This window comes from Pyrgilauda ruficollis, unplaced genomic scaffold, assembly GCF_017590135.1.
Source record: "Pyrgilauda ruficollis isolate IOZ18807 unplaced genomic scaffold, ASM1759013v1 scaffold247, whole genome shotgun sequence".
Classification (NCBI taxonomy): Eukaryota; Metazoa; Chordata; class Aves; order Passeriformes; family Passeridae; genus Pyrgilauda; species Pyrgilauda ruficollis.
In genome coordinates, this window is record NW_024523789.1 from 339,710 (window position 1) to 366,893 (window position 27,184).

The 27,184-nt window shown below is 52.9% G+C and overlaps 1 protein-coding gene across 5 annotated transcripts in view; it reads right to left on the bottom strand.

Annotated features, from left to right (window-relative positions):
• Positions 1 to 13,483: 13,483 nt before the first annotated feature.
• The window catches only part of NFASC (neurofascin), a 74,928-nt gene continuing 61,227 nt past the window's right edge, over positions 13,484 to 27,184 (bottom strand). For 3 of the 5 annotated variants that reach the window (XM_041470498.1, XM_041470497.1, XM_041470495.1), the window contains 3 exons: positions 22,721 to 22,852; positions 21,652 to 21,721; positions 13,484 to 15,794 (listed from right to left, as the gene is read on the bottom strand). In XM_041470498.1, the coding sequence (XP_041326432.1) occupies positions 15,563 to 15,794; positions 21,652 to 21,721; positions 22,721 to 22,852 (434 nt within the window). In that variant the 3' untranslated portion in view covers positions 13,484 to 15,562. Of the gene's footprint in view, positions 15,795 to 18,351; positions 18,364 to 21,651; positions 21,722 to 22,720; positions 22,853 to 27,184 lie in introns of all 5 variants that reach the window. The other 2 variants (XM_041470494.1, XM_041470499.1) reach the window with 1 other exon arrangement.

Genomic DNA, 27,184 nt, shown 5'->3' on the forward strand with positions numbered 1-27,184 from the left:
CCCTCAGCCCTGCTGGGATTGTGTTCCCTGGCAGGCCCCAAAATAAAGCTGGATCTCCGTTCTCCCGCCTGGCCGGCAGGGAGGGAGGGAGGAGCCGCTGCCGGAGGGAGGCGGCAGCTCCAGGTGGGAGCGGCACGAGCTGGGGCAGGGACAGGGAATTCGGGGACGGAGCGCAGCGGGGCGGGAGGCGCTCCCACGCAGAAGCCGCTCGTTCCAGCAGCCCTGGAGTGGCTCGGTCACATGGAGTCACTTGATGTCACCGAGAATCCTGCCCCAAACAGCGTCCCGAGCCCACGGCCCCGCGGCCAACACTGTCCCTTTGTTCCCTGGCCTGTCCCTCCGCCCTGGGGACAAGGGGCAGCTTTGAGCCGGGCGCGCTGTGGGGTTGCAGGAGATGCCAGCCCTGCGCTAATTAATGAGTTGACTTTTCCAAATCTCCGCAGTTCCCTTGCTCCGGGGCTTGGGAGAGGCGGGAGCGGCGGAGCTGTTCCTGCACCAGCGGCTGCAAATTAAACTCAGGGAGTTTTTGCTCCGGCGCTTCCAGCCCGGTTTTCCAAGCCTGAATCCTCTGCTGAGCCCCGGGAGCTGCCCGGGGAGGGTCTGGCTGCAGCTCTGCTGTCTTTGTTCCCTCTCCCCCTCACACTTGGAAAACAAACAGGAAAGAGAGGGGGAAAGCTGGATTTTGTTATCTTTCGTGGAATTCTGGACTGGTTTGGGTGGGAAGGGACCTTAAATCCCATCCCACCCCATGCCATGGGCAGGGACATCTTCCACTGTCCCAGGTGGCTCCAACCCGGCCTTGGACATCTCCAGGGATGGAGCAGCCACAGCTTCTCTGGGAATTCCATCCCAGCCTCTCGCCACCCTCACAGCCAGGAATTCCTCCCAATATCCCATCTAAGCCCACTCCCTGTCAGCTGAAATCCCTTCCATAAGGGGGAGACAGCGGGAGGAGGTCGGGGTTGGGCCCGTCCTCCCTCCTGGGGGTGGGGGCCCTGAAATCCAGGGAATTTCTCTGACATTCCCTGGATTTATCTGACTCCTAGCTCATGGTCCTGGATCCTGGGTCGGACCCCCAGTTCTGATCCAGGATCCAACCTCCTGATCCTGGATCTGACCCCCAGCTCCTGGTCCTGGATCTGACCCCCAGCTCCTCCAAAGCTCAGGAACACTCTGCCCTGGATATTGAGCGCTGCTCTCATCCCCAATTAGGGAAGGGCCACAGGGATCAGTTTTTCCCTGTTCCCGGGGTATTTTGACAGCCACCTGAGAGCCTGCTGGTGTCCTGGGAGGGGATCTGTCACTGCCGCTAATGGAGGCTGTCACCGATACCTCCGGGAGTGGGATGGAGAGCTCCACATGATCCCTGCAGGAGCAGGATGGAGAGCTCCACATGATCCCTTCCCTGGGAGTGGGATGGAGAGCTCCACATGATCCCTGCAGGAGCAGGATGGAGAGCTCCACATGATCCCTTCCCTCCAGAGCCGGGCAGGATGGAGAGCTCCACACGATCCCTTCCCTCCAGGAGTGGGATGGAGAGCTCCACACAATCCCTTCCCTCCAGAGCCAGGAGCTGGGAGCGATCCGTGAGCGGGGAGGCAGAGTCAGGGAGCTCGGGGAGATTTGGAGAGGGGCTGGGAGAGGAGGAACAGCCTGGAACAGCACCCCCAGCTCTGACTGCGGAGCTGCATCCTCTGGAGGATGATTCCAGCGGGATTTTGGGGAGGTCAGGGGTGGATTTTGGCAGGAGATGCTGTGTCCGGCGCTATCCATTACCGGGATATATCAGTGTAATTCCATCTCCTGCACTCAGCACCAGAGGAACGTTTGGGATTAAGTGGGGCAGCTCCTTCTGCTGCAGCATTCCCCAGGGAAGGATCGCTCCAGAGGGCGACCAGGCCGGAATTCCTCCTGTGCCTCTTTTATTCGGGATCGTGGCTAAAGCTGGAAAGGGCAGGCGTGTGATGTTCCCTGGATTCTGACTCTCAGAACCTTCCCAAGGTTGGGGACATCGTGTCCGTCCCTGCACAGCGTGGCTGGGGAGGGACAAACGCGTTCATTGTCACGGGTTTGTCCTGGAAATCAGGGACGGATCGAGAGGAAAACTCTGGATCAGCCCTTCCCAGAGCTTTTCTGGGCTCGGATCTGTATGTGGCTCCAGGTCCTGCAGGAATTCTGGGCCACTCCAAACCTATCCTGAGCAAGGAAGGCTCCAAAATTCTGCCACCCCAAACAGACCCTGCTCCTGGGAATGCTTTTCCCCAATAATTGTCCACAGCTCTGTGCTGTCCCCAGGACTTGGGGGGAGTTTCCTTCTGATCCAAACTCTCCCTTTGTGCGGGAGACAAAGCTGGGAGGTGCCTTTGGTCGGGACATGGAAAGGGGAGTGGGAGGGGTGGGCTTGGGGGAAAATCGAATTGCGAAAAAACAAAAAAAAAGGGTCTTTTATTATGAGTGGGAGTGTCCTGCTCTGGGCAGAGTGAATTTTGCATCTGAGCTTTGCAGTGAGCTGGTTCCACTTTTAAAATTATTATTATTATTATTACTATTATTTTATATTTTTATTTTATTTTTATTATCTTTTACCTCCTCAAACAAACCCATTCCCATCTCTCTCCTCTTCCAATCTGAGCTATGCAAATATCCCTCGGAAAATTCCCAGGGGTTTGGAGCTGGAGCTCCTGGAGGTTCTGGGCTTGGGCCACTCCCTCAGGACCCCCCCGGGTGGCTCAGCCCTGAGCCAAAGCCTTGGGACAGGTGACAAAGCCAAGGGGACCAGCGGGAAGAGCCGGGAGACTCTTCCATGGATCTCCAGCCCCCAGGGATGGGGGAATTTTGGCTCGGGATGGGAATTCCCCCCAGGCTGGGCACGGGTCTGGAGTTAAGCCAGGCTGCCGCTCTAAACTCGCCCTCCAGACTCCAGTTCCAAAGCAAAGTTCAGCCCAAGCAGCCGGGATGAGGCTGGGAGTCTGGAAGTCACCCAGGGGTGATTCCAGCGGGAATTCGGGAGGCGACATCGGCCCCAAATCCTGGTTAGCGCCTGTTAAAGTCACAGATATTCCCACAGGCACGTTCCACTGCTGTCAGCCCCTGTCGGGAAAAGTTCCCTTTCTCTTCCCGGGAAATGTTCCCTTTCTTTTCCCGGGAAATGTTCCTTTTTCCCGGGAAATCCCGGCTGCTTCTGCGGGATCGCCCGGGAAGAGGCGCTGGGCCGGGTGGGATTTCAGACAGCGAGGACGGAGCTGAGCTCCCCTCCCCAGAGTAAACTCCCCATTCCCGCTTCCCACTGCCCTCTCCAGGCCTGGATCAGCTCCGGGAAGCTCAGCCTAAAGCCGGGACTATCCCGGGCTCCGCCCGCTCTGCCGGTGGCGTCAGAGCGGCGCTGCTTTGCTGAGGCTCAGGTATAAATAGCTCCCACCTGCTCCAGCCCCTCCCCGCCGCTGGAAGCGCTCCCGGGAGTCGGGAACAACAAGCGGGGAGCTCAGGAAACCTCCTGGAGAAAGGGGTTGGAAAGGGGAGCCCTGATCCAACAGCAAGAACTTTCCCGAGGTTTTGGGTTTTGGGCATCCCTGCCTGGTTCCAGGGATCTTCCCGCAGCTCCTCAGCCCTCCCAGTGCACCGCTGGGTGCTTGTACTGGTCATACTGGGGAGGGGGCGCTGGGGGTGAAATCGCCCCTCAGGGGAAGCTGCAGCCGCTCCTGCGGTGGTGCCGGGTTTGTTTTGCTCCTTGGGATGCTCCAGATCCGTGTCCAACCTTCTCTGCCGCCCTTGGGTTTGGGGTTTGGTCTCCAAACACGATCCCAGCCTCGTCAGAGATCAGCGCTAAACAGATTTTCCTGGTTCCCCCTGGTTTTTATGGCTCTCTGGGCTGTTCAGTAAATAATAAATGTCCTGATTTAGGGCCAGGGCTGCTGGGCAGGGCTGGGGTTGGGAGTCACAGCCGGCTCCGGATGGGAATGTCCTTTGTACCTCCCTTGGATCATCTCGGTGGGATCCTGGATTTTGCAGTGGGACCAGGGGTGTTTGTCATGGAAAATGAAAGATTTTGTGTTCAGGGAAAGGGATTTTGTGCACCTGGAGAGACATGCTGAGCAAACCCGTGGGAGATGTGGAAATCCCCATCCCAAACTCCCTGTAAATCCCAGCCCAAACTTCCTGAAAACCCCATCCGGAGTTCCTTGAAAACCCCACCCAATCTCCCTGAAAATCCCACCCCAATCTCCCTGAAAATCCTATCCCAATCTCCCTGAGACCGCCATCCCAAACTCCCTGGAAATCCCATCCCAATCTCCCTGGAAAACTCATTCAAAACTGCCTGAGACCCCATCCCGATCTCCCTGGGACTCCATCCCAAATTCCCTGAAAATCCCACCCTAATCTCCCTGAAAACCCACCCCGATCTCCCTAGGTCCCCATTCCAAATTCTCTGGGTCCCCATCCCAAATTCCCTGACAATCCCATCCCAATCTCCCTGAAAACCCACCCCGATCTCCCTGGGATCCCATCCCAAATTCCCTGGGTCCCCATCCCGCTGGGACCCCATCTCAAATTCCCTGACAATCCCATCCCAAACTCCCTGGAAATCCCATCCCAATCTCCCTGGAAAACTCATTCAAAACTGCCTGAGACCCCATCCCGATCTCCCTGGGACCCCATCCCAAATTCCCTGAAAATCCCACCCTAATCTCCCTGAAAACCCACCCCGATCTCCCTAGGTCCCCATTCCAAATTCTCTGGGTCCCCATCCCAAATTCCCTGGGTCCCCATCCCAAATTCCCTGGGTCCCCATCCCGCTGTCCGTGCGGGCTCCGGGAGCCAGCCCCGATCCCGGGAATGCGGCTGAGCCGGGAGCGGCTCCCGGGAGACCCCCGGAGGTGCCAGGGGCTCCCGGTGACCGCGCGGGCTCGCGCCGTGCCCGGCGCTGCCCCCCTCACCCCCTGGGGGTGGTGGCACTGCCGGCGACAGCGACACGGCGAGAGAAACCCCGGCAGGGCTCAGCCTCTCCTCAAGTATTCCATGGATAATTTGGATTTTGGGAATTCCCAGCGCACCTTGAACAGCTTTAACGCGGGCTCAGCTCCACGTGGATTCCCGTTTTTTTCCATGGGGTGGATTTCCATGTGCTGTGGGAAATCCTTAAGGCACGGTTTAGGTTTTCTGCCCTGTATGGTTTATTGGTGGTAAATCAGCGGAGAAAATCCTAACCCAGACCACCAAATCCTCGGCGAATATTCCAAAAGGGTAAAAGTGGCCGCTCAGTTTTGTGGGAATTAGGCAGGGGATGGAGAGGAGCGTTGGGAACCCTTTGTCTCACTCTACCTGAGCCCAAGTGCAGCTGGGCTGGACAGGACCCTCCCATCTCCCGTTTTCTGGAGTTTTTTGGGAATTCTGAGCCACCCCTTGGAAAGCTCGGTTATTTCTGAAAAGTTTGGAATCCGCTGCTGAGCAAAACAAGAGGTTTTTGGGGTTGTGTCGCTGTGCTAAATCCCAGATACCCGGCCTGGAGAGGTTCATTTCTGGATCCTAAATCTCCTGCGCGACCCCGTGCTCCAGCTTTGCGCCCTCAGAATTCCTCCTGGATCTGCCTGGGAGGAGCAGGGCCGAGCTCGGGCTCTGGGAAAACCTCGGGATTTCTCCCAGCTCGGGGATGCAGAGGCTGCTGCCTCCCATCCTCACAGCAACCGGTGTTTCCCGGGAGAGAAGCGATCTCCCGGGAATCCGTCCCGGTCCGGCCACGGGGATAACGCTGGGGGCTGGTGGGACTCGGGGCCAGCCCGGGGCAGTTTTGGGGTCAGCGTGGGTGGGGTGAAGAGGGCGCTCGGGGAGTTTGAAGACGCGAGAAGGAGCCCCAGGAAGCCCCCCCCCAGCTTTTATCCCTCTGGGAATGGGAACAGAGGGGTGCCCTGGTTGTGGGGTGCCCCCCATGCCCAGGGGGGAATGGATCCGCGGCTTTGCACAGCCCCGAGTGCCCCTGGCACAGAGCCAGCCACACAAATCCCCCCGGAGCACCCCCAAATCCCACCCTCCCCTGGGATCTGCCCTCAGGAAGGTGAACTGGGACACCAGGGCGCTCCCGCTGCTCCCTCCCTGGAGCGGAGCCTCTGGGGCTGCTCAGGGCTCTGCCAGCTCCTTCTGGGGGTGCTGAGATAGTTTTGGGCAGCAGAACCCCCTGCGGAGCCCCCCAGCACGTTGGAGATGCCCGACCCCCCCTAGCGCACTCCCGAAGTGCCTCGGGCCGGAACGCGCCGGGAAAAACGTCGCGACAATCGCTGAGAACCGAAATATTCCCGATTATTCCCCCCCCCCCCCCCCCGTAAGAGACATTTCTGCTGACAGCCGCCCCGACCTCGGCCGCGCAGCGCTGCCACAAGTGCCACCGCCGCCAACTCCACCCCCGCTCCTCTCGTCTCCTCCCCGGCCGGGCCCGGAATGCCCAAACCACCCCCGGCTGCTGTCCCCGTCCCCCCTGAGCCCAGCGGGATCCCTGAGCGTCCCCCCGGCCGGAGCGGAGCCCCGATGCAGGGATCAGGATGCTGTGCTCCACCCGCAGCGCTCTCCATCGCTGCGGGATGCAGCAGAGCGGCACGGAGCGCTTACCTGCGGCGGGAGGGCTGCGTGGGCATCAGCCGGGGGCCCGCGGGGCCTGGCGGCTGCCGGGGGCTGGGCTGCAAGGCAGCGCTCGCCTGGTGGCTGGCCGAGGGTGGATGTGTGTGCCCAAAGCCACTGCAGCATCTCTGCATTAGGATGTGCTCCTCCCTCTCCTCCCTCCTTGCGTGCGCGCTCCCTCGCTCGCTGCCAACCACCACGCCGCTCCCTGGAGACGGGGAATTGTTGGGGTTTTAATTTATTTATTTTTTTTCCACCCCCCTCCCCTCCTCCTCCTTGCTTTTACCTCGCTTGCCACAGCGCAAGGAGCAGGAGGGCAGGCAGAGCGGCTCGGGCATCATCATCATCATCATCATCGTCATGATGCATAATTCATCTCGCAGCCTCTCCCGCCTGGTGCGCCTACCGGCAGAGCACCCTCGGGGCCGGAGCAGGTGTGGGGCCGGGGGGGTTGGAGGGGTCGGAGCCCCTCGCTGTGGGGTGGGAGCAGCCCCAGGGCCCCCCATCCCTGTGTGGGTCGGGGTGCGTGCACCCCCGTGCCTAAATAGATCCATGATTACACAATCGATCCCGAATTATACAATCCACCCATGGCTGTCCGTGGATTTCTGTGTCTGTAGACAGCCAAGGGTGGGATTCAGGCCGAGGAGATAGCTGCACGGCCGAATTTTGGGATGCTCCGGCTGGCGTGGGTGGTCCCCGACCCTCGGCGAGGAGAGGACGGGGATTCCTCACAGTGACCGAGCGGGTGTGACAGCGTGGTCACCTTTGGGTCACCCTCGGGTTTTTGGCTGTGCCCGAGCCCCCTTTGGCCATGGCTGTCCCCGAGGGGCTCAGGTTTGCCCCAGGGGGCTCCCCCAGCGCCGTTCCCGGGACGATCCGCAGCTCCCGGCTGTTCTGGGGAGCTCCGTGCCCGTGCAGTGACGCGACGGGAGGTGACAGGGACACCCCGGGACCCACCGAGGAGTGGGGGACGCGGCGCTGCCCAGGTGCGAAGGGTGCCCGAGCTGGGGGGGCTTCGCCAGGTTGTGGGAACAGAGGATTTGGGACATGCCAGGGACCCTCGGTCCCCTCCCAGCTCCAGCCCAGACCTGTTAATGGTGCCGGGGGATCGGCGGGCGCCGGGGCTGGCCGCAGGTTAATGGGCTGCAATTAGAGAAAAGTAATTAAGGTATTAGTGTCTCTATTGATTGGCAAAGCTCCCGCGGCAGGAGGGAGCCTGAGGGTCGCGTGTCGTTTCCCCTCGCCCAGTTTGTCCCAGTTTGGGCTCCCCGCTGCCAGTTTGGGGGTGAGAGAGGAAGAACGGTGCGGGAGGCAGGCCCGCAGGGGAAGGAGGGATGGAGGGAAATCCAGGGGAGGAGATGAGCCCTGTCCCAGAGCAGGGAGGGGTCCTGCCCTGTCCCCTCCCCTCTGTGCCTCAGCCAGCAGCAGCTCCGCCAGGGTCACTCTGCAGGTGACAAGGACAGCGGCGACAGCACTCGGCGGGGAGGCCGCTCTGAGGAATCCCTTGGATATCCCCAGCTCCAACAGGGAAAACTCAGCCCTGGGAATGGGCAACAGGCTGGAGCTGCCTCCCGGAGGAGCAGGAGGAGGAGGAGGGAACACGGTATCGTGTCCCCCCAGAGGCTGGAGACGATGCGGGTGTCACCGCCGGGCCATCAAAGTGTCACCGAGCGCGTCTGGCCCGGATCGATCCCGAGGATCAGCACGGTCCCGCCGCCGCTCCGGGAGGGATAAAATCCAGACGGGAATGCTGGAAGAAGCCCGTGGAGAGTCTGAGACCTTGGGCTTGGTGCTTCCAGCGGCTGCGGGCAGCGGGAATGGGGGACTGGGGGATTTCTGCACCAGGAGCAAAGCGCAATTTCACGATTCCACAATTCCATCCTTCCTTTGGACAGAACGTGGCTGGTGCTTCCATCGCGCTGGGAATGTCTCCACTGGGCAAAAAAAGTGCTTTTCCCCCTCTCTGCTGTTCCTGGAAATGCTGGGCAGGGGCGGGAGAAGCCCCCGCTGCAGCAGGAAGCACTCAGCTCTTCATCCTCTTAGCCGGGCCCGCCGCAATTACATCTCAATTAACCAAATTACTCCGCCTCTCCCCCTCCTTTCAGCCCCTTCTCCGCCCCGGGGAGCCTCTGCCAGGAGCACTCTGGAGCCTCGGGCAGGAAGGGCTGGGAGAGAGGGATGGATCCCGGCGGGAGCCGCTCTTGGCTGCCAGGAATGGGGGACTGGGGTCAATCCCACATTTTCTGAGCCGTGGGATTTGCTTCCCGAGGGTTTGGGGGCTGGAAATAGGGCTGGAGAGGATCCAGATCTGCCCCTGAGTATCCTCCTTTCCTGGCCAGGGAGGGAATTTTGGGAATGTCGAGGACCGGCACAATCCAACCTCTGGTTCTGGATGGGATCCAGAGCTGATCTAGCTGATCCATTATCCCCCTTTCCTGTTTAGGCTGGGAATTTTGGAAATGCCAAGGACTGGCACAATCCAGTGTCTGGTGCTGAACAGGACCCAGAGCTGATCCAGTATCCTCCTTTCCTGGCGAGGTTGGGAATTTTGGGAATGCCAAGGACCAGGCTCTGCTGTTTTACCCTCTTGGAATTCGACAGGAATTACTCTCGGGCTCAGCATGAGTTTTGAACCATGTTTTATTATATGTTTAGTGTTTTCTCTATACAAAAAAATCCAGTCTTTTCTTTTTTTATAGTGATTCAAAAAAAAAAAAACACCAAAAAAAAGAAAAAGATATCTGAGTAGTTTGGCCTTCTCTCATCTCTCATGCAGTTGGTTTAGAAGTCCTTAAATTAAACCCTTTTTTTCCCCCCTTCTAATCCATAAATCTCGCTGGAAACTGAATTTTTACAGCCTCAGCTTTACATTTCTCACTGGAACAGGTGGGGTTAACGCAAAGGTGGTGGTTTTTTCTTCTTCTTTTGTTTTTGTTTTATTTTTTTGCTTTAAAAAAAAGGCAAATGAATACACAGGATACTTGAGACCAGCCGGGAGGTTGGACAGAGAGGACGGACAGATCACGAGATATTTACAAATTAAATTAAAACAAAACAGTCCCGGTACTTTCTGTCGGATGTGAGAGGGAGGAACAGACACTTAAAATGATGTTTTGGAGGGAGGACTCTGGTCTGTGGGTCTGACATGGGATTTTGGGGGTCTGACATGGGATTTTGGGATGTTGACAAAATTTTGGAGGGTTGACATGGAATTTGGAGGGTGGACATAGAATTTTGGGGGCTGACATGGAATTTGGAGGGTTTATGTTGGATTTTGGGTGGTTGACAAGGACTTTTGAGGATTGACACGGGTTTTTTGGAGTCGACATGGAATTTTGAGGGGTTGACATGGAAGTTTGGGGGTCTGACAGAATTTTGGGGAGTTAACACAGAATTTTGGGGGTTTGACACAGAATTTGTGGGTCACACATAATTTTGGATATTTGACATGGAATTTGAGGGTTTGACATGGAATTTAAGGATTTGACATGGAATTCTGGAGGTCTGACATAGAATTTTGGGGTTTGACACGAATTTCAGGGTTTGACATGGAATCTGGGGGCTGACACGGAATTTTGGGGGTCCGACACAGGGTTTAGACAGTGTTGAACAACCAAACCTGATGTGAGGACACGGAAACACAGGCGAGGGGCGCTACTGATGCCGTGGGTGGCGTTGTGAGGACCAGAAAAGCATCGTTACTCTTGTTAATAAAACAGCTTTTAGTGCAAGAAATAGGAGGTGTCTCTTTTTTTTTCTTTTTTTTTGTCCTTTTTTTTTTTTTTTTTTTTTTTTTCCTTGATAAGGTTTTGGTTTTTTATTGCTTAACTGAAATCTTGGTTGCTGCAGGTACACGGAAAGCCTGGGCCGAGGAGGTGACGTCGCAGGTGGCACTCGCAGCTCTGCTGGGATCTGTGCGGTGAGGAGAGGGTTTGGGATGTGCCAGGGTGGGTGGTGGCGTTGGGATGTGCCAGGAAAAGGTGGTGGCATGGCCAGAGCGAGCGCTGTGGTGGCCCTGGGTGACACTGCCCAGCTTTGCCCTTCTCCTTCCTGGATGTCCCGGATCGCCGGTGATGCCTGGATTTGGGATCTGTCACCTCCAGGAAGGCAATGCTGGCAGCAGGGACAGCATGTCCTGTTGGGTTGGGTTTCTCCAAGCAGGATTTCAGGGTTTGGACCAAAATTCCAGCTTTTCCCGCTGGTTTTGTGCCTCCAGTTGTGGTGTCACCTCAGGGAGAATGAGAGCAGCCTCCAGATCAGGGAAGCACAGCGATGTCCTCGTATCCCAAATTCCTGGCGTGCTGTTCCTTTCAGCTGTCCCAGGGCTGGGTGCCAGGGAGGTCCCTGGAACTGAGATGGAGCCTGGATTCATCTTCAGGACATAGATGTGGAGTTGGCTTGGAATGTGTTAGGAACAGGACAAATCTACACATTTGGGGTTGAGCTTGGCTCCTGAGACTGCTGGAATTTGGGGTTTGGTGCTGGAACTGGGGATCTGGCTCTGGAATTTGGGGTGTGGTGCGGGAATTTGGGGTTTGGTGCTGGAGTTTTGGGTCTGGCTCTTCCCTTTTTACTTCTGAATGAGAAGTTTGTTCCTAATTTAAACCCTTGTGAAGAAAGAGTTCTTTCTTCTGGAGAGCTGGAAGTGTTCCCTGCCCCAGAGAGGTTGTGCACATCCCAGGGAGGGATCGTTGTCCCTATGGTGGGAATGGGAGCATTCCGGCTAGCTTTAGGGGCCACCACAGGAATCAGGACAGGAGGTGACCGGGATGTCCCCTCTGGAGAAGGGATGGAGCAGCAGAGCAGCTCCCAGGGAATGGGATCAGGGTGGGGAAGAGCCCTCAGCACCACAAATCCTCATGTGGATCCTCCATCCATCCATCCATCCATCCATCCATCCATCCATCCATCCCCCATCCATCCATCCATTCATCCATCCATCCATCCATCCATCCACCCATCCATCCATCCATCCATCCATCCATCATCCATCCATCTCCTGCTCCAAGGATGCTCCCAGGACACGGTGTGGATTCATCCCAGCCCTGTCTGTTTTTTTGGGAGCTGTGGGGTCACCCTATGAGCGCTGTAGAATGTTTGGGGTCAGGGCTTTTCTCCTCATGCAAACCTGGAACTTTACCCAAAGAAGTAAAAGATGAGAAGCTTGGGATGAATTTTTAACCTGAATTTTCTTTGGGCTCCAAAACTCCAAGGGGGAAATTTTGAAGAAATGTCAGAATTTTTGCTAAACCTTAGAAATGTGGAGTAAGTTTTACACCAAGCTGAGACAGGGCTGTGAGTAACTTACACTGAGTTGTTTGTCCACCTCTGCACCTCCTCTCTCTTCTCATTACTCAAAGTAACCTGGGGAATTTTATGAGGAAATTTGGGATAAGGTTGGGCAGAGTCCAGCTCCTTCCCATTCCTTTTTCCAAAGGGATGATGAGAGATTTCCTCAGGGATGAGGTGGATGAGGAATAATCCATCCATCCATCCATCCATCCATCCATCCCCCATCCATCCATCCATTCATTCATTCATCCATCCATCCATCCACCCATCCATCCATCCATCCATCCATCCATCATCCATCCATCTCCTGCTCCAAGGATGCTCCCAGGACACGGTGTGGATTCATCCCAGCCCTGTCTGTTTTTTTGGGAGCTGTGGGGTCACCCTATGAGCGCTGTAGAATGTTTGGGGTCAGGGCTTTTCTCCTCATGCAAACCTGGAACTTTACCCAAAGAAGTAAAAGATGAGAAGCTTGGGATGAATTTTTAACCTGAATTTTCTTTGGGCTCCAAAACTCCAAGGGGGAAATTTTGAAGAAATGTCAGAATTTTTGCTAAACCTTAGAAATGTGGAGTAAGTTTTACACCAAGCTGAGACAGGGCTGTGAGTAACTTACACTGAGTTGTTTGTCCACCTCTGCACCTCCTCTCTCTTCTCATTACTCAAAGTAACCTGGGGAATTTTATGAGGAAATTTGGGATAAGGTTGGGCAGAGTCCAGCTCCTTCCCATTCCTTTTTCCAAAGGGATGATGAGAGATTTCCTCAGGGATGAGGTGGATGAGGAATACGGCTTTTCATGGGAATGGCACATCATGGGTACCCAACATGGACCTACTTCCAGCAATCCTGGCCTGATTTCTGAAGGTTTGGAGATGCTTTGTGGTCCCTGTCAGCAGCGAGGACTGGGAGTGCTGGGAAGATCCCAGATCCAGAGGCTGGATTTGTTTCTCATTCCCAGCGGTGCTTGGGCGGGGAGTAGCTCAAACCCAACTGGGAGTTGGGAATGGGTTGGGAATGGGATCGTCCCCATCCCAGGGGCAGTGTCACCTTTGGGAATGGAATTGTCCCGATCCAGGGGCGGCGTCACCTTTGGGAATGGGATTGTCCCCATCCAGGGGCGGTGTCACCTTTGGGAATGGGATCGTCCCCATCCAGGGGTGGTGTCACCTTTGGGAATGGGATTGTCCCCATCCTGGGGGCGGTGTCACCTTTGGCCTGGGTGGGTGTTTGCCTAAAAGCTGGGTGGAATTCTGGGAGTTGCTGTCCTGAACGGGATGTGTGGCAGGACTGGGATTGGGGCATGGCTGTGTCCACACTGAGGGTCACAATGGGGCTGTCCCTGCCAGGGGACATGGCTGGAGGGTCCTGGCAAGGGGTGAGGATGAGGGACATCCCTGGGACAGCTCCCCCAGCTCTATGAGGGGGGCTCTGCCTCTTGACCCTGACCTAAACCCTGGAATTCCTTTGCCGTTGGTTTCATGGAGCAATTCGGGTGGGAAGGGACCTTTTAAGGTCACCAAATCCAACCCCACGGGCTCCATCTTCACCTCACGTTTGACCTATCAGAGAAGACGACCAAGATAAATGATAATTATTATTTTAAGGAAGGCATTTGCATTGGATTAATTTGCATCCATCTCTCCTGTCTGCCCAGTCCGGGCTCTTCCTGGGATCCATCGGGATGTGGCAAAGTCCCTCTCCACAATCTGTAGCAGTGGGAGTATCCCCGTCACCGACGTGTCTCCAGAGCAGAAAGAATAACTGCGTGAATCCCATTGCATCCCATCCAAAAAAACCTCCATCCTCCTCAGAAAAAAAAAAAAAAAAAAGAAAAGAAAGAAACAAAAGGAAAATCCATCCAGAAATCCATCTTTTCTGAAAGAAACTCGATCTCTCTCTCTCTCTTCGCAAAGGTACCTTTGGTTTCAAAAGTGCAGGAAGTGGGAGGATTCACGGGACGCAGTCCGTCAGGAATCCCTGCCTTCTACCCTGATCCGTGCTGGGAGAGCTGGGAACGCTCCCAGATACCCCATTCCTACTGCTCGGGCGGATCCGAGGCCGTGGGGGCGCGGAAGCGGAGTGGGAAGAGCATCCTTGGAGTGACTCCCCGGCAAGTCCCAAGCTGTGTAAGGCATGTGAGGGAGCGCTCAGGGGGGGTCACTGAAATCCTGGGAGTCTCCAGGCGGGATGGGGATCCCACGGTGGCTTGGCTGAGTGCTGGAGGGGGAAAAGGCCACTGTCAGAAAGGAGGAGGGGGTTTAGTGGGAAAAACAGCGTCCGGTTCATCCCAGTGCCCGTGGAGGTGTGGGTTCCATTCTGGTGTTCCTTCCTTGTGGTGTGGCCCTGAATCCTTCAGGGAATCCTCCACCTGATCCCAGGGTTTTTTTTCCATCCTCAGCAGCTTGCTTGGATTATTTTTTCGTTCCTCATTTTGGTCTCCTCATCCTATTCTGATCCCGCTCCTTCTTCCAGGCCCTCTTTGCTACATTGGATTTATGGAGTTGCCTTGGAAAGAAAGCAGGTGTGGGGTGGGGGGGTGGCTGCCCCCCAAAATCCCTACAAAGCAAATTTAAACCCAAAAAGGTTTTTCTGCAGTGATGTTACCCCGGGCTTGGCAGGGGAGAGGCGCTTCCCTGTCCTTCCACACATCCCAAAAGTCCCTCCACAACATCTTCTCCTCCTGGGATGCTCCGGAGCTCAACGGGAATGGGGGATGAGCTCCCTGTGGGTTTTCCCAGCCTCAGCAAGGACAAATCCTGGTGCTGAGGGAGGTGGTGGGGACCTGCTCTTCCCTGCATAGGTTTTTAAGGAAGGAGGGGTTTTTGGGAGAGGTTATGGGCAAGGTGCTGCCGTGAGGATGGACAGCTGAATAATCCGGTGTTTTCACCCCAAAATCCACCCCTTCCCTCCTTCCATGCCTTTGCTCTGCCCAGGCCCCTCTCACCCCTCTTCCCTCCCCAAAATCCTTTGATTTCTTTCCCCTCTGATCCAGAACCTTCCTGGAAAAATTAAACCCAAAATGTAGGAGCTCCCTCCTAAAAGAACAAAAAAAAAGCCTTGGGGAGCCGAGCCCAACACGGGGCCCCTCCAGACTGGTCCTGAGGCAGTCCCAAACTGGGGACCAACCCCAAAACTGGGGACCAACCCCAAAGCTGGAGAGCAACCCCCAACTGGGAAGCAACCCCAAAACTGAGGAGCAACCCCAAAATGGGGGAGTAAACCCAAAACTGAGGAGCAACCCCAAAATGGGGGAGTAACCCCGAAACTGAGGAGCAGCCCAAATTGGGGAGCAGGCCCAAACTGGTGAGCAGCTCAAGCATCTCCTCCCCTCTACCCGCTCCAGCTCAGCTCCGATTCCCGCTCCGGCTCCCGCCCCGCGCGTCCTTTGCCGTTGGCTCGTTTGCTAAGGATAAATGGCATTGGCGGCCGCCTGGGCTGCCTCGTTGCTTGGAATATTTTTTTTTTTTTTTTTTTTTCCTTTTTTTTTTTTTTGTATTTTTTTGCTATTTTAATTTTTTTTCTCTATTTTTTTTTTGTTTGTTTTTTTCAGTCCTTGCTCAATTCCCTTTCCTGTTGGAGGCAGCGGCGGCGGCGGCTGCCGGCGGAACCCCCGGCCGCTCCGAACCCCTCGGGCTGTGGGTGCTTTTCCCGGCATTTTTGCTATGCCAAGGAATAAATGGCATTGACAGGGGACGTGGCCTCGGAGCTCTCGTTGCCCTCGGTCTCCTCTTTGTCCTTCTTGACCGTGTACTGGCCGATGAAGGAGCCGTCCTCGTTGAACTGGCCCTCGCCCCCTTCTCCGTAGTCCACCAAGCTGTCATCGCTCTCCTGCTGCTTTATCGTCCCGTCCAGCGAGGTCTGGCTGTTGGGAAGAGGTTTGTTGTCTTCATCGCTGGCAGCAGAAGACAGACAGACACGGCAAGGGTTGAGAAATGGGGCTGAAAACCTTCCCCCGAGGGATGGAGATCCTAAATCAATCCACAGCGGGAATACAGCTCGGCAGAGCCCTAAATAATGGGGACTTGTCCGGGTGTTGGGGTGTGTGGGAGGTGGAGGTGGTTGGGATCTCTGAACACCCAATTTTGTGATTTTTCAGCTCTGGAATCGAATTTCTTAACCTCATTTTCCTCATCTCAAATTTCTTAAACCCTGATTTCTTCATCTCGATTCCTTTCCCTCAATTCCTTAATCATTATTTCTAAATCTCAGTTTATTAACCTCAGTTTCTTAACCTTGGTTTCTTACCCTCAGTTTTTTACTCTCAAATTCTTGCTCTCAATTTCTTTCCCTCAGTTTCTTTAATTTCTTACTCTCAATTTCTAAATCTCAAGTTTTTAACCTAAATTCATTAATCTCAGTTTCTCACTCTCAGTTTCTAAATCTCAATTTCTAAATCTCAGGTTTTCTTGCCCTAGATTTCTTAACCTCAATTCTCCACCCAAAACTTGGATTGACGGGGCTGGAAGAGCATCAGGAATATTCTTCCCTTGGATTTTTTCTCTCTCAGTGTTTTATCCTCCCTTAGTAACCTGGTTGAGTGGTTTCTCCCCAGATTTCCTTGAGAAAATGCAGTTTTTCCTTGAAAAAACCACATTTTTTTCTTGGAAAACATGGTTTTGCCTTGAAAAATATGCAGTTTTTCCTTGAAGAAACACAGTTCCCCTTGAAAAATCACATTTTTTCTTGAAAACAGAGTTTTTCCTTGAAAAAATGCAGTTTCTTTCTTGGAAACCACAGTTTTTCCTTGGAAAAAAACACATGCAATGGGAAGCATTGCAAGGGGACACTTTTAGGATGCCAAGTTTTGTGCAGCTTCCAAAACTCCTGGGATTTTCCCTTTCCCAGTTTATTTCTGGGCATTTTTCCTTGCTCAGTCTGGGTTTTTCTCCTTTTCACTAAAAGCCAGGTCACTTAAAAATGAAGAGTTTGACCCAAAAGGGAAAAATACCACTTAAAAGAATTCTTTTTAACCAAAATCTAACCAGGGAAAAGCTGTTTTTTCCTTGGAGGGCAGGGACTGGTATCGCATAAATTGAGATATTTTGGGAAGGATGAGAGTGGATTGCTCTGAATTGATATAAAAAATTAATTTTTATATCAACTATTCCTTAGTTCATGCAAATTCTGTCATATTCCTGAAGGTATCCCTGAAATATTTGTCCTCCCACCTCCATTCCTGTCTTTTTCCAGTTGTTTTCTGTTTTGGTTTTTTTTTTAGTTTGGGATTTGCCAGGCTTGCTCCACTCCATTCCTTTATTTTCCTTAAAATTGGTGAAAATTTAGGGATTTTTAATTTTTTGCACTTTGCTTGTGCTCTTGAGCAGGGCAAGGCATTAATTCTCCCTCATTCCATGGGATTAATTCTCCCTCATTCCATGGGATTCATCAGCTCCCTGAAGAGGAATTCGGGATCCCACTGCTCATTTCCTTGGATCGTCGCTTTGGGAATTCCATGATAAAACAACCCCGATATTTGAGACTTCCTATTAACTTGGCATCACAACAAAAAAATTAATTCGTTAGCTCTGGAAGCAGATTTTTTTTGGGGGGAAAAAAGGAGGAATAATTCAGTGAGGAAGCAGGACTGGTTAGAAAGCCCCAAAAAGGCGGAGTAGAGAGCGGCAAAACGCAGATCCTCGATCCCCAACGCCCCTTCTCAAACCTTGAGGGGCAGCTCATGCTGAAGCTGGAGCTGGATCATCCCTAACCGCGGGGTTTGTGGCACCAAATTCCCACCAGGAATGCATTCTCAGAGAATTCCTGCTGGTTTCACCTCTCTCTCCAGGACCTTTTATCTCGTTAGTGCATTAGGAGGGAGCAGCGGTTTTCCGTCAGCTCCTGATGGGATCTAACTCTGTTAAAATGGATTTCTGGGAGTGCAGCTGAACCAGGCGTTAGGGAACTGGAGTGCCCAGGTGGGAATCACGTGGGAAATGCTCTCCTGAATCCCATAAATCATTGGGAAGAAGAGGAGGCTGGAGCCAGAGGGAGGATTTTCAGGACTAAGAGTGGACAGTTGGATAGGATCCAGCGGTTTTGTCCCATGTCCCTTGTCCCCATCCCCTGGGACATGCTTTTTCTTGGAAAACAACAGTTTTCCCTTGAAAATCCACAGTTTTTTTTCTTGAAAAATCCCACGTGCATTCCCAAATTCAATCCTGCTCCACCAGGGGGGATCAGCAGCTGGAGCTGGGGGGCATGACTGGATCTGGGGGGTGCACCCAGCCCACGGAGCAATTCCAAGCAGGATCTGAGTCTCCGGAAGCCCCGATGGCAGCGGGAATTAGAGGGATCTTGTTTAATGTGTTAGGCAGGGATGTGGGAATGGGGACAGGGGAGTTTTGGCTGTGAAGAAATCAACAGGAGGAAGGAAGGAAGGAAGGAAGGAAGGAAAATAAAATTCCCAAAAAAGCGGAATGTGCCGGACTTCTGGCAGCACGAGGTCCTACCTTTCAAGAGACCTTCACGGTCCATGTGGATAGACCAGGTGAAAAGGAGGAGAAGGAATGGGAATAAAACAGAGAGAAGCAGAAAGAGCCTGATCAGAGAGAGAAATGAGGAGGTTCTGCATTCACAGGGGTGGTGCTACGACCCAAAAAATTTAAAAAAACGGGAATTGTCGCCTCGTTATACCAAATGGAGCCAGGAGAACAATTCCAGGTGGGATCAGCATCCTTGGAAGCCATCCCAGCATGGAAAGGGACATCCAAGAAGGGCTGGGTGGTGTCCAGGGGACAGTAGTGGCTCTGGGGAGCCGCGTGCTTCAGGACAAGGTGGCAGGGTTCACCCCAGTGCCCTGCTGGGATTCCTTGGAATGGCCCTATGGATAAATCTGCACCTTCCCAGAGCTTTTCCAGAGCTTTCCTCCCTCACGAGGCTCCTGGGACAGTTCTGTGTCCTCCCTTCTCACTGCCTGTTGAGATGTCCCCTCCTCAAGTGGCACTGCCTGCACTGTGTCACATGTGCCCCCTTCCTGGAAATCCTGACTGGGAATTCGGACCCTAAATCCCCTTCCCGGCATCCGGAGTTTGCAGCCGCCTCCCCAGGGGCAGCACAGAACATTTGGTATAATGAGGCATGGCACTGGCATGGAACAATGTCCATGGATAATGGTCCTGGCCTGGGAAGGAGCTTCCCTGCTTGGGAACACCATTATCCCGGGACCGGAGTGGTGTGACGGGATCGTGGGATGAGGAGCGTGGAGAGTGGCATGCACAGGGCGCTGGGGACGTGAGGGTGACGAGGGCACAGCAGCCATGCCATGGGGAGGAGGGGCGGGAGCCGGGATGGGCTCAATTCCTGCCCTTCCCTGAAATCCCAAATGCCGCCCCTCCCGGAGCCCGGCCCCGCAATCAGCCCCGAGCTCCACCAGCCAACAGCTCCAGCCTCCGGCTTCACCTTCCCTTCTGCCTCCCAGAGGGAAACCTCCTGGAGTTCTCCCAGGAATCTGGGTGTTCCTCAGGAGGAGGGGACAAATTTGGTGGGTTTATGGGTTGTAGGATTTTTTTGGGTCGTTCTTATTAGATTGGGTTTCCCCCCCCACCTTTAATTAGTCCATAAAACTCCATGGACTCCGTCCCAGAGTTTTATTGTCCTTCCACCGGCTCCTGCCTTTCCCTTGGAAATTTTGGGAATGGGGTTTTCCGTAAAAGTCAGAGCTCCAGCTGAGCAGAAGGATGAAGGATTCACCCCAATCCTTCCCCTTGCCTGGAAAGACACAGCCCTTGGATGGTGCCAGGGGATTTCTGCCAGTCATTCCAAGAGTTTGGATTCCCTTCGGAGCAGGAGGGTGCCTGGCCATGGATTTGAGTCAGGAATGGTGGGTGGGGCCAGGAGGGGTGGCTGGACCCCCCCCACTCTGTGGGCTCTGGAGAAGCAGAGCCGGGAAATCCAGGAGTGCTGCCAGAAGCTTAGCCTGGGGGAATCCCTGTGGGAATCCCTGTAGGAATGGGGGGTTCAGGCTTCCCACAAATCTGGGAAGCACGAGGCTCCCTATTCTGACTGGAATCACCGTTTGGGTGTCCTGGTTAAGGCTCATTCCCGTGCCAGGAGTGCCCCGTGAAATCCTGCCTTGGGAAGGGATAGGTCTGATCCCAAAACCTGCAGCAGGACCGGGCTGGGCTTGTTCCTCCTCTGCTGTTTTCCCTGTCCCATCATGGAATCTGAAGGGAGCATCCCAAAAATTCACAGGTGGAATTTTTGGCGACCCCTGGAAGTGCTGAGCAGCAGGGAGGGGAAGAAGGTGTTGGCCCTGGGTGTTGTTTAGGACATTAAGGAATGCCAGCCTCTCCCTACAACATCCTGCTTGTATTCCATGTTTTTGGGGAGTCTGGGGAGCTTCATGGAATCCTTTGGAATAAAGAAATCTCTCTGAAATGGAGTTCCTGTTCCTCTGACAAAATAAATGTAATCCCTGGTTCTGTTCCATTTGTGTTTCTGATTCATTTTGTTTCCCCTAAATCCTCTGGCAGAATCCATCCTTACTCCATCCCTTCCTGAATCCCAAACTGCTGAGAATAACATGGGATTCAATGAACCCTTGGTTTAAACAAGGAGTAAAAATTCCCACTGGGTTTTGGCTCCAGCTCAGGTGGGAAAAGGAATTTTAATTCTTTAAGGAATTCAAATTAAAATGTCCCAAATCCCCTCAGCTGCTGAGTGAGCCCTGACAGCAGGACCTGCTTCCGCTCCCGGGGGATCACGGAGAGCTGGGAATGCTTGGGAAGCTCCTGTCCCTTTCTGACACATCCCGGGAGATTTCCTGGAGGGGAAAAAGGCTCTGCTGCTCTTTAAGGGTGACATTTGCGTGCAAAGAGTGGGATGGAGCTGGGGCAGCCAGAGAGGGTCCAGCTGAATCCATGCTGGAGCCTCATTGGGGTTTTTGTGGGATTGTGTGGGGCTGGAGAAGAGGCAGACCCCAAATCATTCCCCTTTCCTGCTTCCAGGGCAGATCTCTACAGAGCTTTGGGCATTTCTCCCATGGATATTCCATTATGGGAAGGACAGGGGCTGAGCTGTGGGTGAGACTGCAGAACTACCCTCAGGCTGCTACAAAATTTGGGGTTTTGGGGTGGTTTGGGGGGTTTTGTTTGCCAGGAGTTCTATTTAGGTGTTCTATTAAGGGTGTTCTGCTCCTGGTGGGAGCTGATCCCAAAATCCCAGCTCTGCCCTGACTGATCCCAACAGAACTTTGGGCATGTCTTCTTTAAGATACTCCATAAATACCCTCAGGCTGCTACAGAGTCTGGGTTTTTGGAGTGGTTTTTTTTTGGGATTTTATGTGTTAGAAGTTCCATTAAGGTCGCTCTGCTCGTGGTGGGAGCTGTCCCAGGGAGCTGATCCCAAAATCCCAGCTCTGCCCTGACTGATCCCAACAGAACTTTGGGCATGTCTCCTTTAGGACACTCCAGAAATACCCTCGGGCTGCTACAGAATCCATTTTTTTGGGGTGTTTTTTGGGACTTTATGTGTCAGAAGGTCCGTTAAGGTTGCTTTACTCCTGCTGGGAGCTGTCCAAGGTCGCCGATTCCAGAATCCCAGGAAAAGGAGGTGGGACCCCACGACCTGGCGGCTCTGGCAGTGTTTCAGGAGCCGTTTCCTTCGGGAATTACAGCGGGAAGGCGGCAGGAGGAGGAAAGGGGGGGACAGGGATCGTTCCGGGGGGATTCGTGGCACCACGGGATGGGGGAGGGGGTTGTGATGGTGGGGGAGGGGCTGATGGGGGGGTCGGACATTCCACGGGGTCCTACCTGTAGTCGAAGGATCCGTCCTCCACGTTCTTGTCCTCGGGATTGAGGTGCTCGTCCTTGTTGTCCCGCACTGCGAAGGAGCAGACCCCCCCCAGTTAAACCAGTAAGGACTGAAGGGTTTGGGAATGGGGAGGAGCTGGGGAAGGGTCCTGAGGGGTCCCTGAGGGAGAAGAGCTCGGAGAGGTGAAAAGTGCGCCGGGGAGAGCTTGGAAAGGATTACAAAGGGGTTACAAAGGGTTTGCAAAGGGGTTACAAAAGGGTTACAAACGGTTTGCAAAGGGGTTGCAAAGGGGTTACAAACGGTTTGCAAAGGGGTTGCAAAGGGGTTACAAAGGGGTTACAAAGGGTTTGCAAAGGGGTTACAAAAAGGTTGCAATGGGGTTACAAAGGAGTTACAAACAGTTTACAAAGGGTTATGAAGGGTTTATAAAGTAAAAGGATCTGAAAAGCCTTTGGGAAGCGTTTGCAAAAGGTTGGCAAAAGGTTTGCAAATGAGTCTGCTGTGATGGCACAGTGAGGGGACATTTTAATTGTAGGCTTTTCTTAATTTGGAGAAATTATATTGAATTTATTTCTTAAAATGATAAATGATAAGCACATCATAAATGAGAAATAAATAATAATATTTTCAATAAAATATTAATACATTTTATTAGTAAATATGTGTAATAATAAAGAATACATTAAATTATACTTCTCATAAATTTATATCTGGAATTTATATATAAAACTGTGTGAAAATGTGTTTATAAATTTATATAAGAATCTATTTATAAATTTATAAGTACAAAAATTATGTATCCACAAATTCACGACTATAAATATAAACCCCTCACAATCCCAATTCTCCAACACCTGGATTATCCTCAAGCATCCTGGACTTGTTTAAACCTTGAGAATGCCCATTCCTGACTCTCACCTGGATATTCCCCACCACTGGATGATACCACACCCATTTAAATCTTGGGATTTCCCATTCCCACCCTCACCTGGATATTCCGCAGCACTGGATGATCCCCAGCAATCCCAGACCGATTGAAATTCTGGGAATGGCCATTCCCATCCTCACCTGGATACTTCCCGCCGCGGCTCCTCTTGATGAAGCAGACGATGAGGAGGATGAGCACCAGGAGGGCGATGGCGCACATGAGGCCGATGAACCAGCCCTGCGTGGCGATGTCCACCTGGTTCTTGGTGTAGGCTGCGGAAAAAGGGGAAAATATTCTCAAGGAATGGAGTACACCATGTAAGGAATGGAGGAAGAGGAATTCAGGGCGCTGGTTCAGGAATTTTCTTTAGTTTGGGCGTGTCTGGGTGTGTGGATGTGGTTGTAGTGCAGGGATTTGTGGTTTTTTGGTGTTTTTTGGTGTTTTCTTTGTGGCTTTTTAATGCTTCATTGGTGATTTTTTTTGGTGGGTTTCTGTGGTGTTTCTTTGGTGTTTCTTTGGGTTTTTTGTGTAGCTTTTTGTGGTTTTTCCACAATGTTTTTGGTGTTTTATTGGTGTTTTAATGGTGTTTTTGGATAGGGTTTTTCTGTGGTTTTGCGTGGTTTTTGGGTGGCTTTTGGGTGTTTTTTGGTAGGGTTTTGGTGGGTTTTTCGTGGTTTTTTTTTCTTTTCCTTTTATAGTGGAAAATAAAATCAGTTTTTTCAGGAGTCACAAACAGTGAAAGGGCCAAACAGAAAAGAAAATCTGGGAAAAGGGAATTGCAAAAAAAGGCAAAGGAAGCTGAGGAAGGAATTTGATGGAATTTGCTGCATCTGAAAATTGCCCTGGGTGCAGGAAGATCCAAGAGAAACATTCCCAAGTCCTGCTGCTCAGCGATTTTGGGCAGCACTGCTGGATCAGGGAATTGCTGAATTCTGAGGGCTCACTGGAAGCCTTGAACTGGATGAACAGGAATAAACTGGGATGAACTGGGACGAACTGGGATGAACTGGTGTCCCTGCAGAGGTGACAGATGTGGCTCTTCTGCCACCACCACCTGGGTGGTGACCGAGGGTCTCAGGGCTGGGGTGGGCCTGGTGGAAGCCCCCAAGACCTGGGAAGAAGTGGGAACTCCTTGGAATGCCAACAGGAATGCCACGGATCCAACCCTGGTGTCCAGGGATTTGGGAACTGGAATCCCCAGTGGATTGGGGAACTGCTGAGCCCAGAAGGTTCACTGGCAACCTGGAACTGGGATGAACTGGGATGAACTGGAGCGTAGAGGAGTCTGATAGCTCCAAGTGTTTTCTCCTGGAGCAAATTCCTGCTTCCAGCACTTCCCAAGGCTCCTGCCTGTTTATGGGATTCATTCCAAGCCTGTTCCCATCCTCCAGCTCCCGTGTCCTCTCTGCCATTCCCCAACTCCCGGCTCGCAGCTCTCCCACACGGTCAGACAGACAAATCCATGGCCTAAAAATAGCTCCAAGGCTGCCTTTTCCAGCCTCTCCTTGGAATTCAGTGAGGCAGAGGAGAAAATAACCTTCAGCAGGGCGGAGGGGCTGGATTTATCCAAGCTGAGGGAAAACCGAGGCGTTCCCGGTGGGAATGTGGGAGAACCAGGGTGACTGGGATGGGGTTGGGAATGGAGAAGGGCAGGAGATCCTGAAAATCCTGAAGATCCTGAAAAGCTGGCGAGAAAAAAGAGGGATAAAGAAAGCAGGGAGCAGCCCTCCCTTAATGTGCTCAGAGAGAAAGGATCTTGGAAGAGAGACAGAGAAGGAAAAAATGGGTTGGATTGGCAAAAATTCCTAACCCACAAAATTCCAGGGACCAAACTGTGCCCATTCCATTGGAATTGAGGCCAAAAGGAGAAGTGCTTTCCTTGGGATGAAATCCAGGGAATTGCAGGTGAACCATGACAAGGAAATTCGAATTAAAGAGGAGAATGACACGGAGGAGAATCTCTGGTCAAGAAGTGATGCTGAACCGGAATGTTTTGTGGATTTTGGGCAGCACCAAGAAGGGAAGGAGCTGCCTGATGGTTCCTTTGGCTCCAACGCTGCCAAATCCCACATTTCCTTGGTCCCAGCCTGAATTCCAGAGTCCTCAAGGATGTTTGTTTAGATGGAGAGAATGAGATGATGGCAAAGAGATGGATTCAATAATCCGAGTGCTGGGGAAGGGAAGGGGAAGGGAAGGGAAGGGGAAGGAAGCTTTGCTGGAAAACCTGGAGATGGAAAAATTCCATGAACAGCGATGGGATGGGATTTTTCCAGGGAGAAACAAGAAGGTCTTCAAAATATGAAATTCCAGAGAAGCCTGAGAGGTGGGGTGGGGTGGGAGTTGGAACTGGGCTTGGAAAGGAGGGAGGATTTTAAACCCCGAGTCCCCAGGAGATCTCACAGGAGGATGGGGGCACTGCTTGTAGGAAGGGGAAAATTCCCCATCTTTCTCAAAAAAGGGGGGATAAATCTGCTCCAACGCTGCCAAATCCCACATTTCCTTGGTCCCAGCCTGAATTCCAGAGTCCTCAAGGATGTTCGTTTAGATGGAGAGAATGAGATGATGACAAAGAGATGGATTCAATAATCTGAGTGCTGAAGGACTCTCCAAACCCTTCCCAGCTCCCTCAGGACTCTCCAAACTCTTCCCAGCTCCCTGAGGACTCTCCAGACCCTTCCCAAGCTCCATTCCCCTCCCTGGACACTCTTCCCAGTGTTTGGACAAGTTGAGAAACCCATTTATTTATTTATTTACTTAAAATTTAGCAGACCTCCTTCTCTACTCCGCTATTTTTGTCATTTCCAAGTGCCCTTTGCTCCTGGGAGGAATTTTTTTTTTTTTGCTTAATGAGCTGCCAGTTAATCAGGAATGAAATCAGAGCTCAGCCTCCTGCAGGGGAATATTTCTTATTTATCTGCCCCCAGCCTGAAGAAACCTTCAGAACAACGATTTACAAGATATGAAAAAAAACTCCAAAACCCCTAAAATTGCTCGGTTCCTTTTCATCCAAAGCATTCCCGATGCCATAGGATTGTCAGCGGGGGTCTGGCACTTGTGTCAGCAGCATCCAGCCAGGAGAGAAATGGATGTGGAGCGTTTATTCCTGCAGGGAAGGCGACAGCTCCGTGCATCCCACAGGGCTCAGGTCAGCACCAGCCTCAATCCCGGGGATAAAGGCGGCTCCATCCCTTATTCTCCATGAAAATATCAGTAGGAACCTCTCAATTATGGAAAATATATGCAGAGTCTTCCCAGCAGGAATCGGCAAAGGATATTGTGCTTTTTTTTGCTGTTTTTTTTTTAATGATGCCTGGCCACTTGCTGTCGTCTCCATCACCCCACAGATCCCAGATGAGGGGAAAAGCAGGGGAGGAAGGAAAAGAGGCGGGTCCAGGTTGGGATTGGTTTTCCAGAGGGATAAAATGGTTATTCAGAGGGATAAAATCATTATCCATAGGGATAACTCCCATGGGAGAGCGGGAGCTGACGGAGATTTCAGACTCAGGCAAAGATCCAGAAAGAGAAACAAAATTGGGGATTTAACTCAAAACTGGAGCTGTGCTGGGAGGGATCTGGGTCCAAAATCAGCTCTAACAGGACCAGAATATTCCAGGGGCTGCTGGATCCGCTCAGTCCTGGAGCAGTTTGGGGACAGAGCCAAGGGCAGGCCCAGCTGGAGTTTTGTCAGCATTGGGCAGTGTTGGACACTCCAGAAGCACCTGGATGTGGCACCTGGGGACATGGGGGCCTTGGCAGTGCCAGGGAATGGTGGGACTTGGTGATGGCAGAGGCTTTTCCAATGTTAATTCCATGAAACACCAGCAACCACCATCTGTCCCTGCCAGGGAATTAACTGGTGATATTCCAGATTTTCTGACAATTTTGGCTGTGTATGGGGGGTGTGAGGAGCTCTGCTCCCCAATTCCCACAGCTCTCTCTCTCTGAGATTTCCGTTTTCCTTTTGCCATTCCCAGCAGGGCCTGGAAATTGTCAGTGTCCCATCCCACAGCTGGAGCTGAGCAAAACTATTTTAATTCCTTGGAAATCCCCACCTCTACCTACAACACGGTCAGGGAGGCTGCTCCAGTATTTCCTGCTCCGTGGAATTCCAGTAGAGTGGAATTGACTGGAGCTGTGCACAGATCCCTTTGGAAAAGCCAGGGGTGGATACGAAGGGATTCAGGGTGGTTTGGATTTACTGGGAATCATCAGGAGGGAACAGCGGAGTTTTACAAACGTACAAAGCTCCTGTGGGACAAAGGAGGGAGCGTCTGGAGCCGGGTGGGGGAAGTGGGGGAATCCACAACCAGGAAAATGTGGAAACCACACAGATACAAAGCCTGGAAAAATCCACACAAAGTGCCAGAGGAAACATTCCAGGAGTATGGAAACCCCTAGGGGTACTCTTGTGCCAACACCACATTCCCACTCCCAATCCTGCATCCCGTCAGCGACACTTCATTGTCCCCCAGAGTCCCAACGGGCACGAAGGGGCCCCAAGCAGAGGCTGTGACAACATGAACGCGCTCGCCTCCCTTTCCTCCATTCCAAGGAATCCCCATCCTGAGGATCCCTATCCTGAGGATCCCCATCCCGAAGGATCC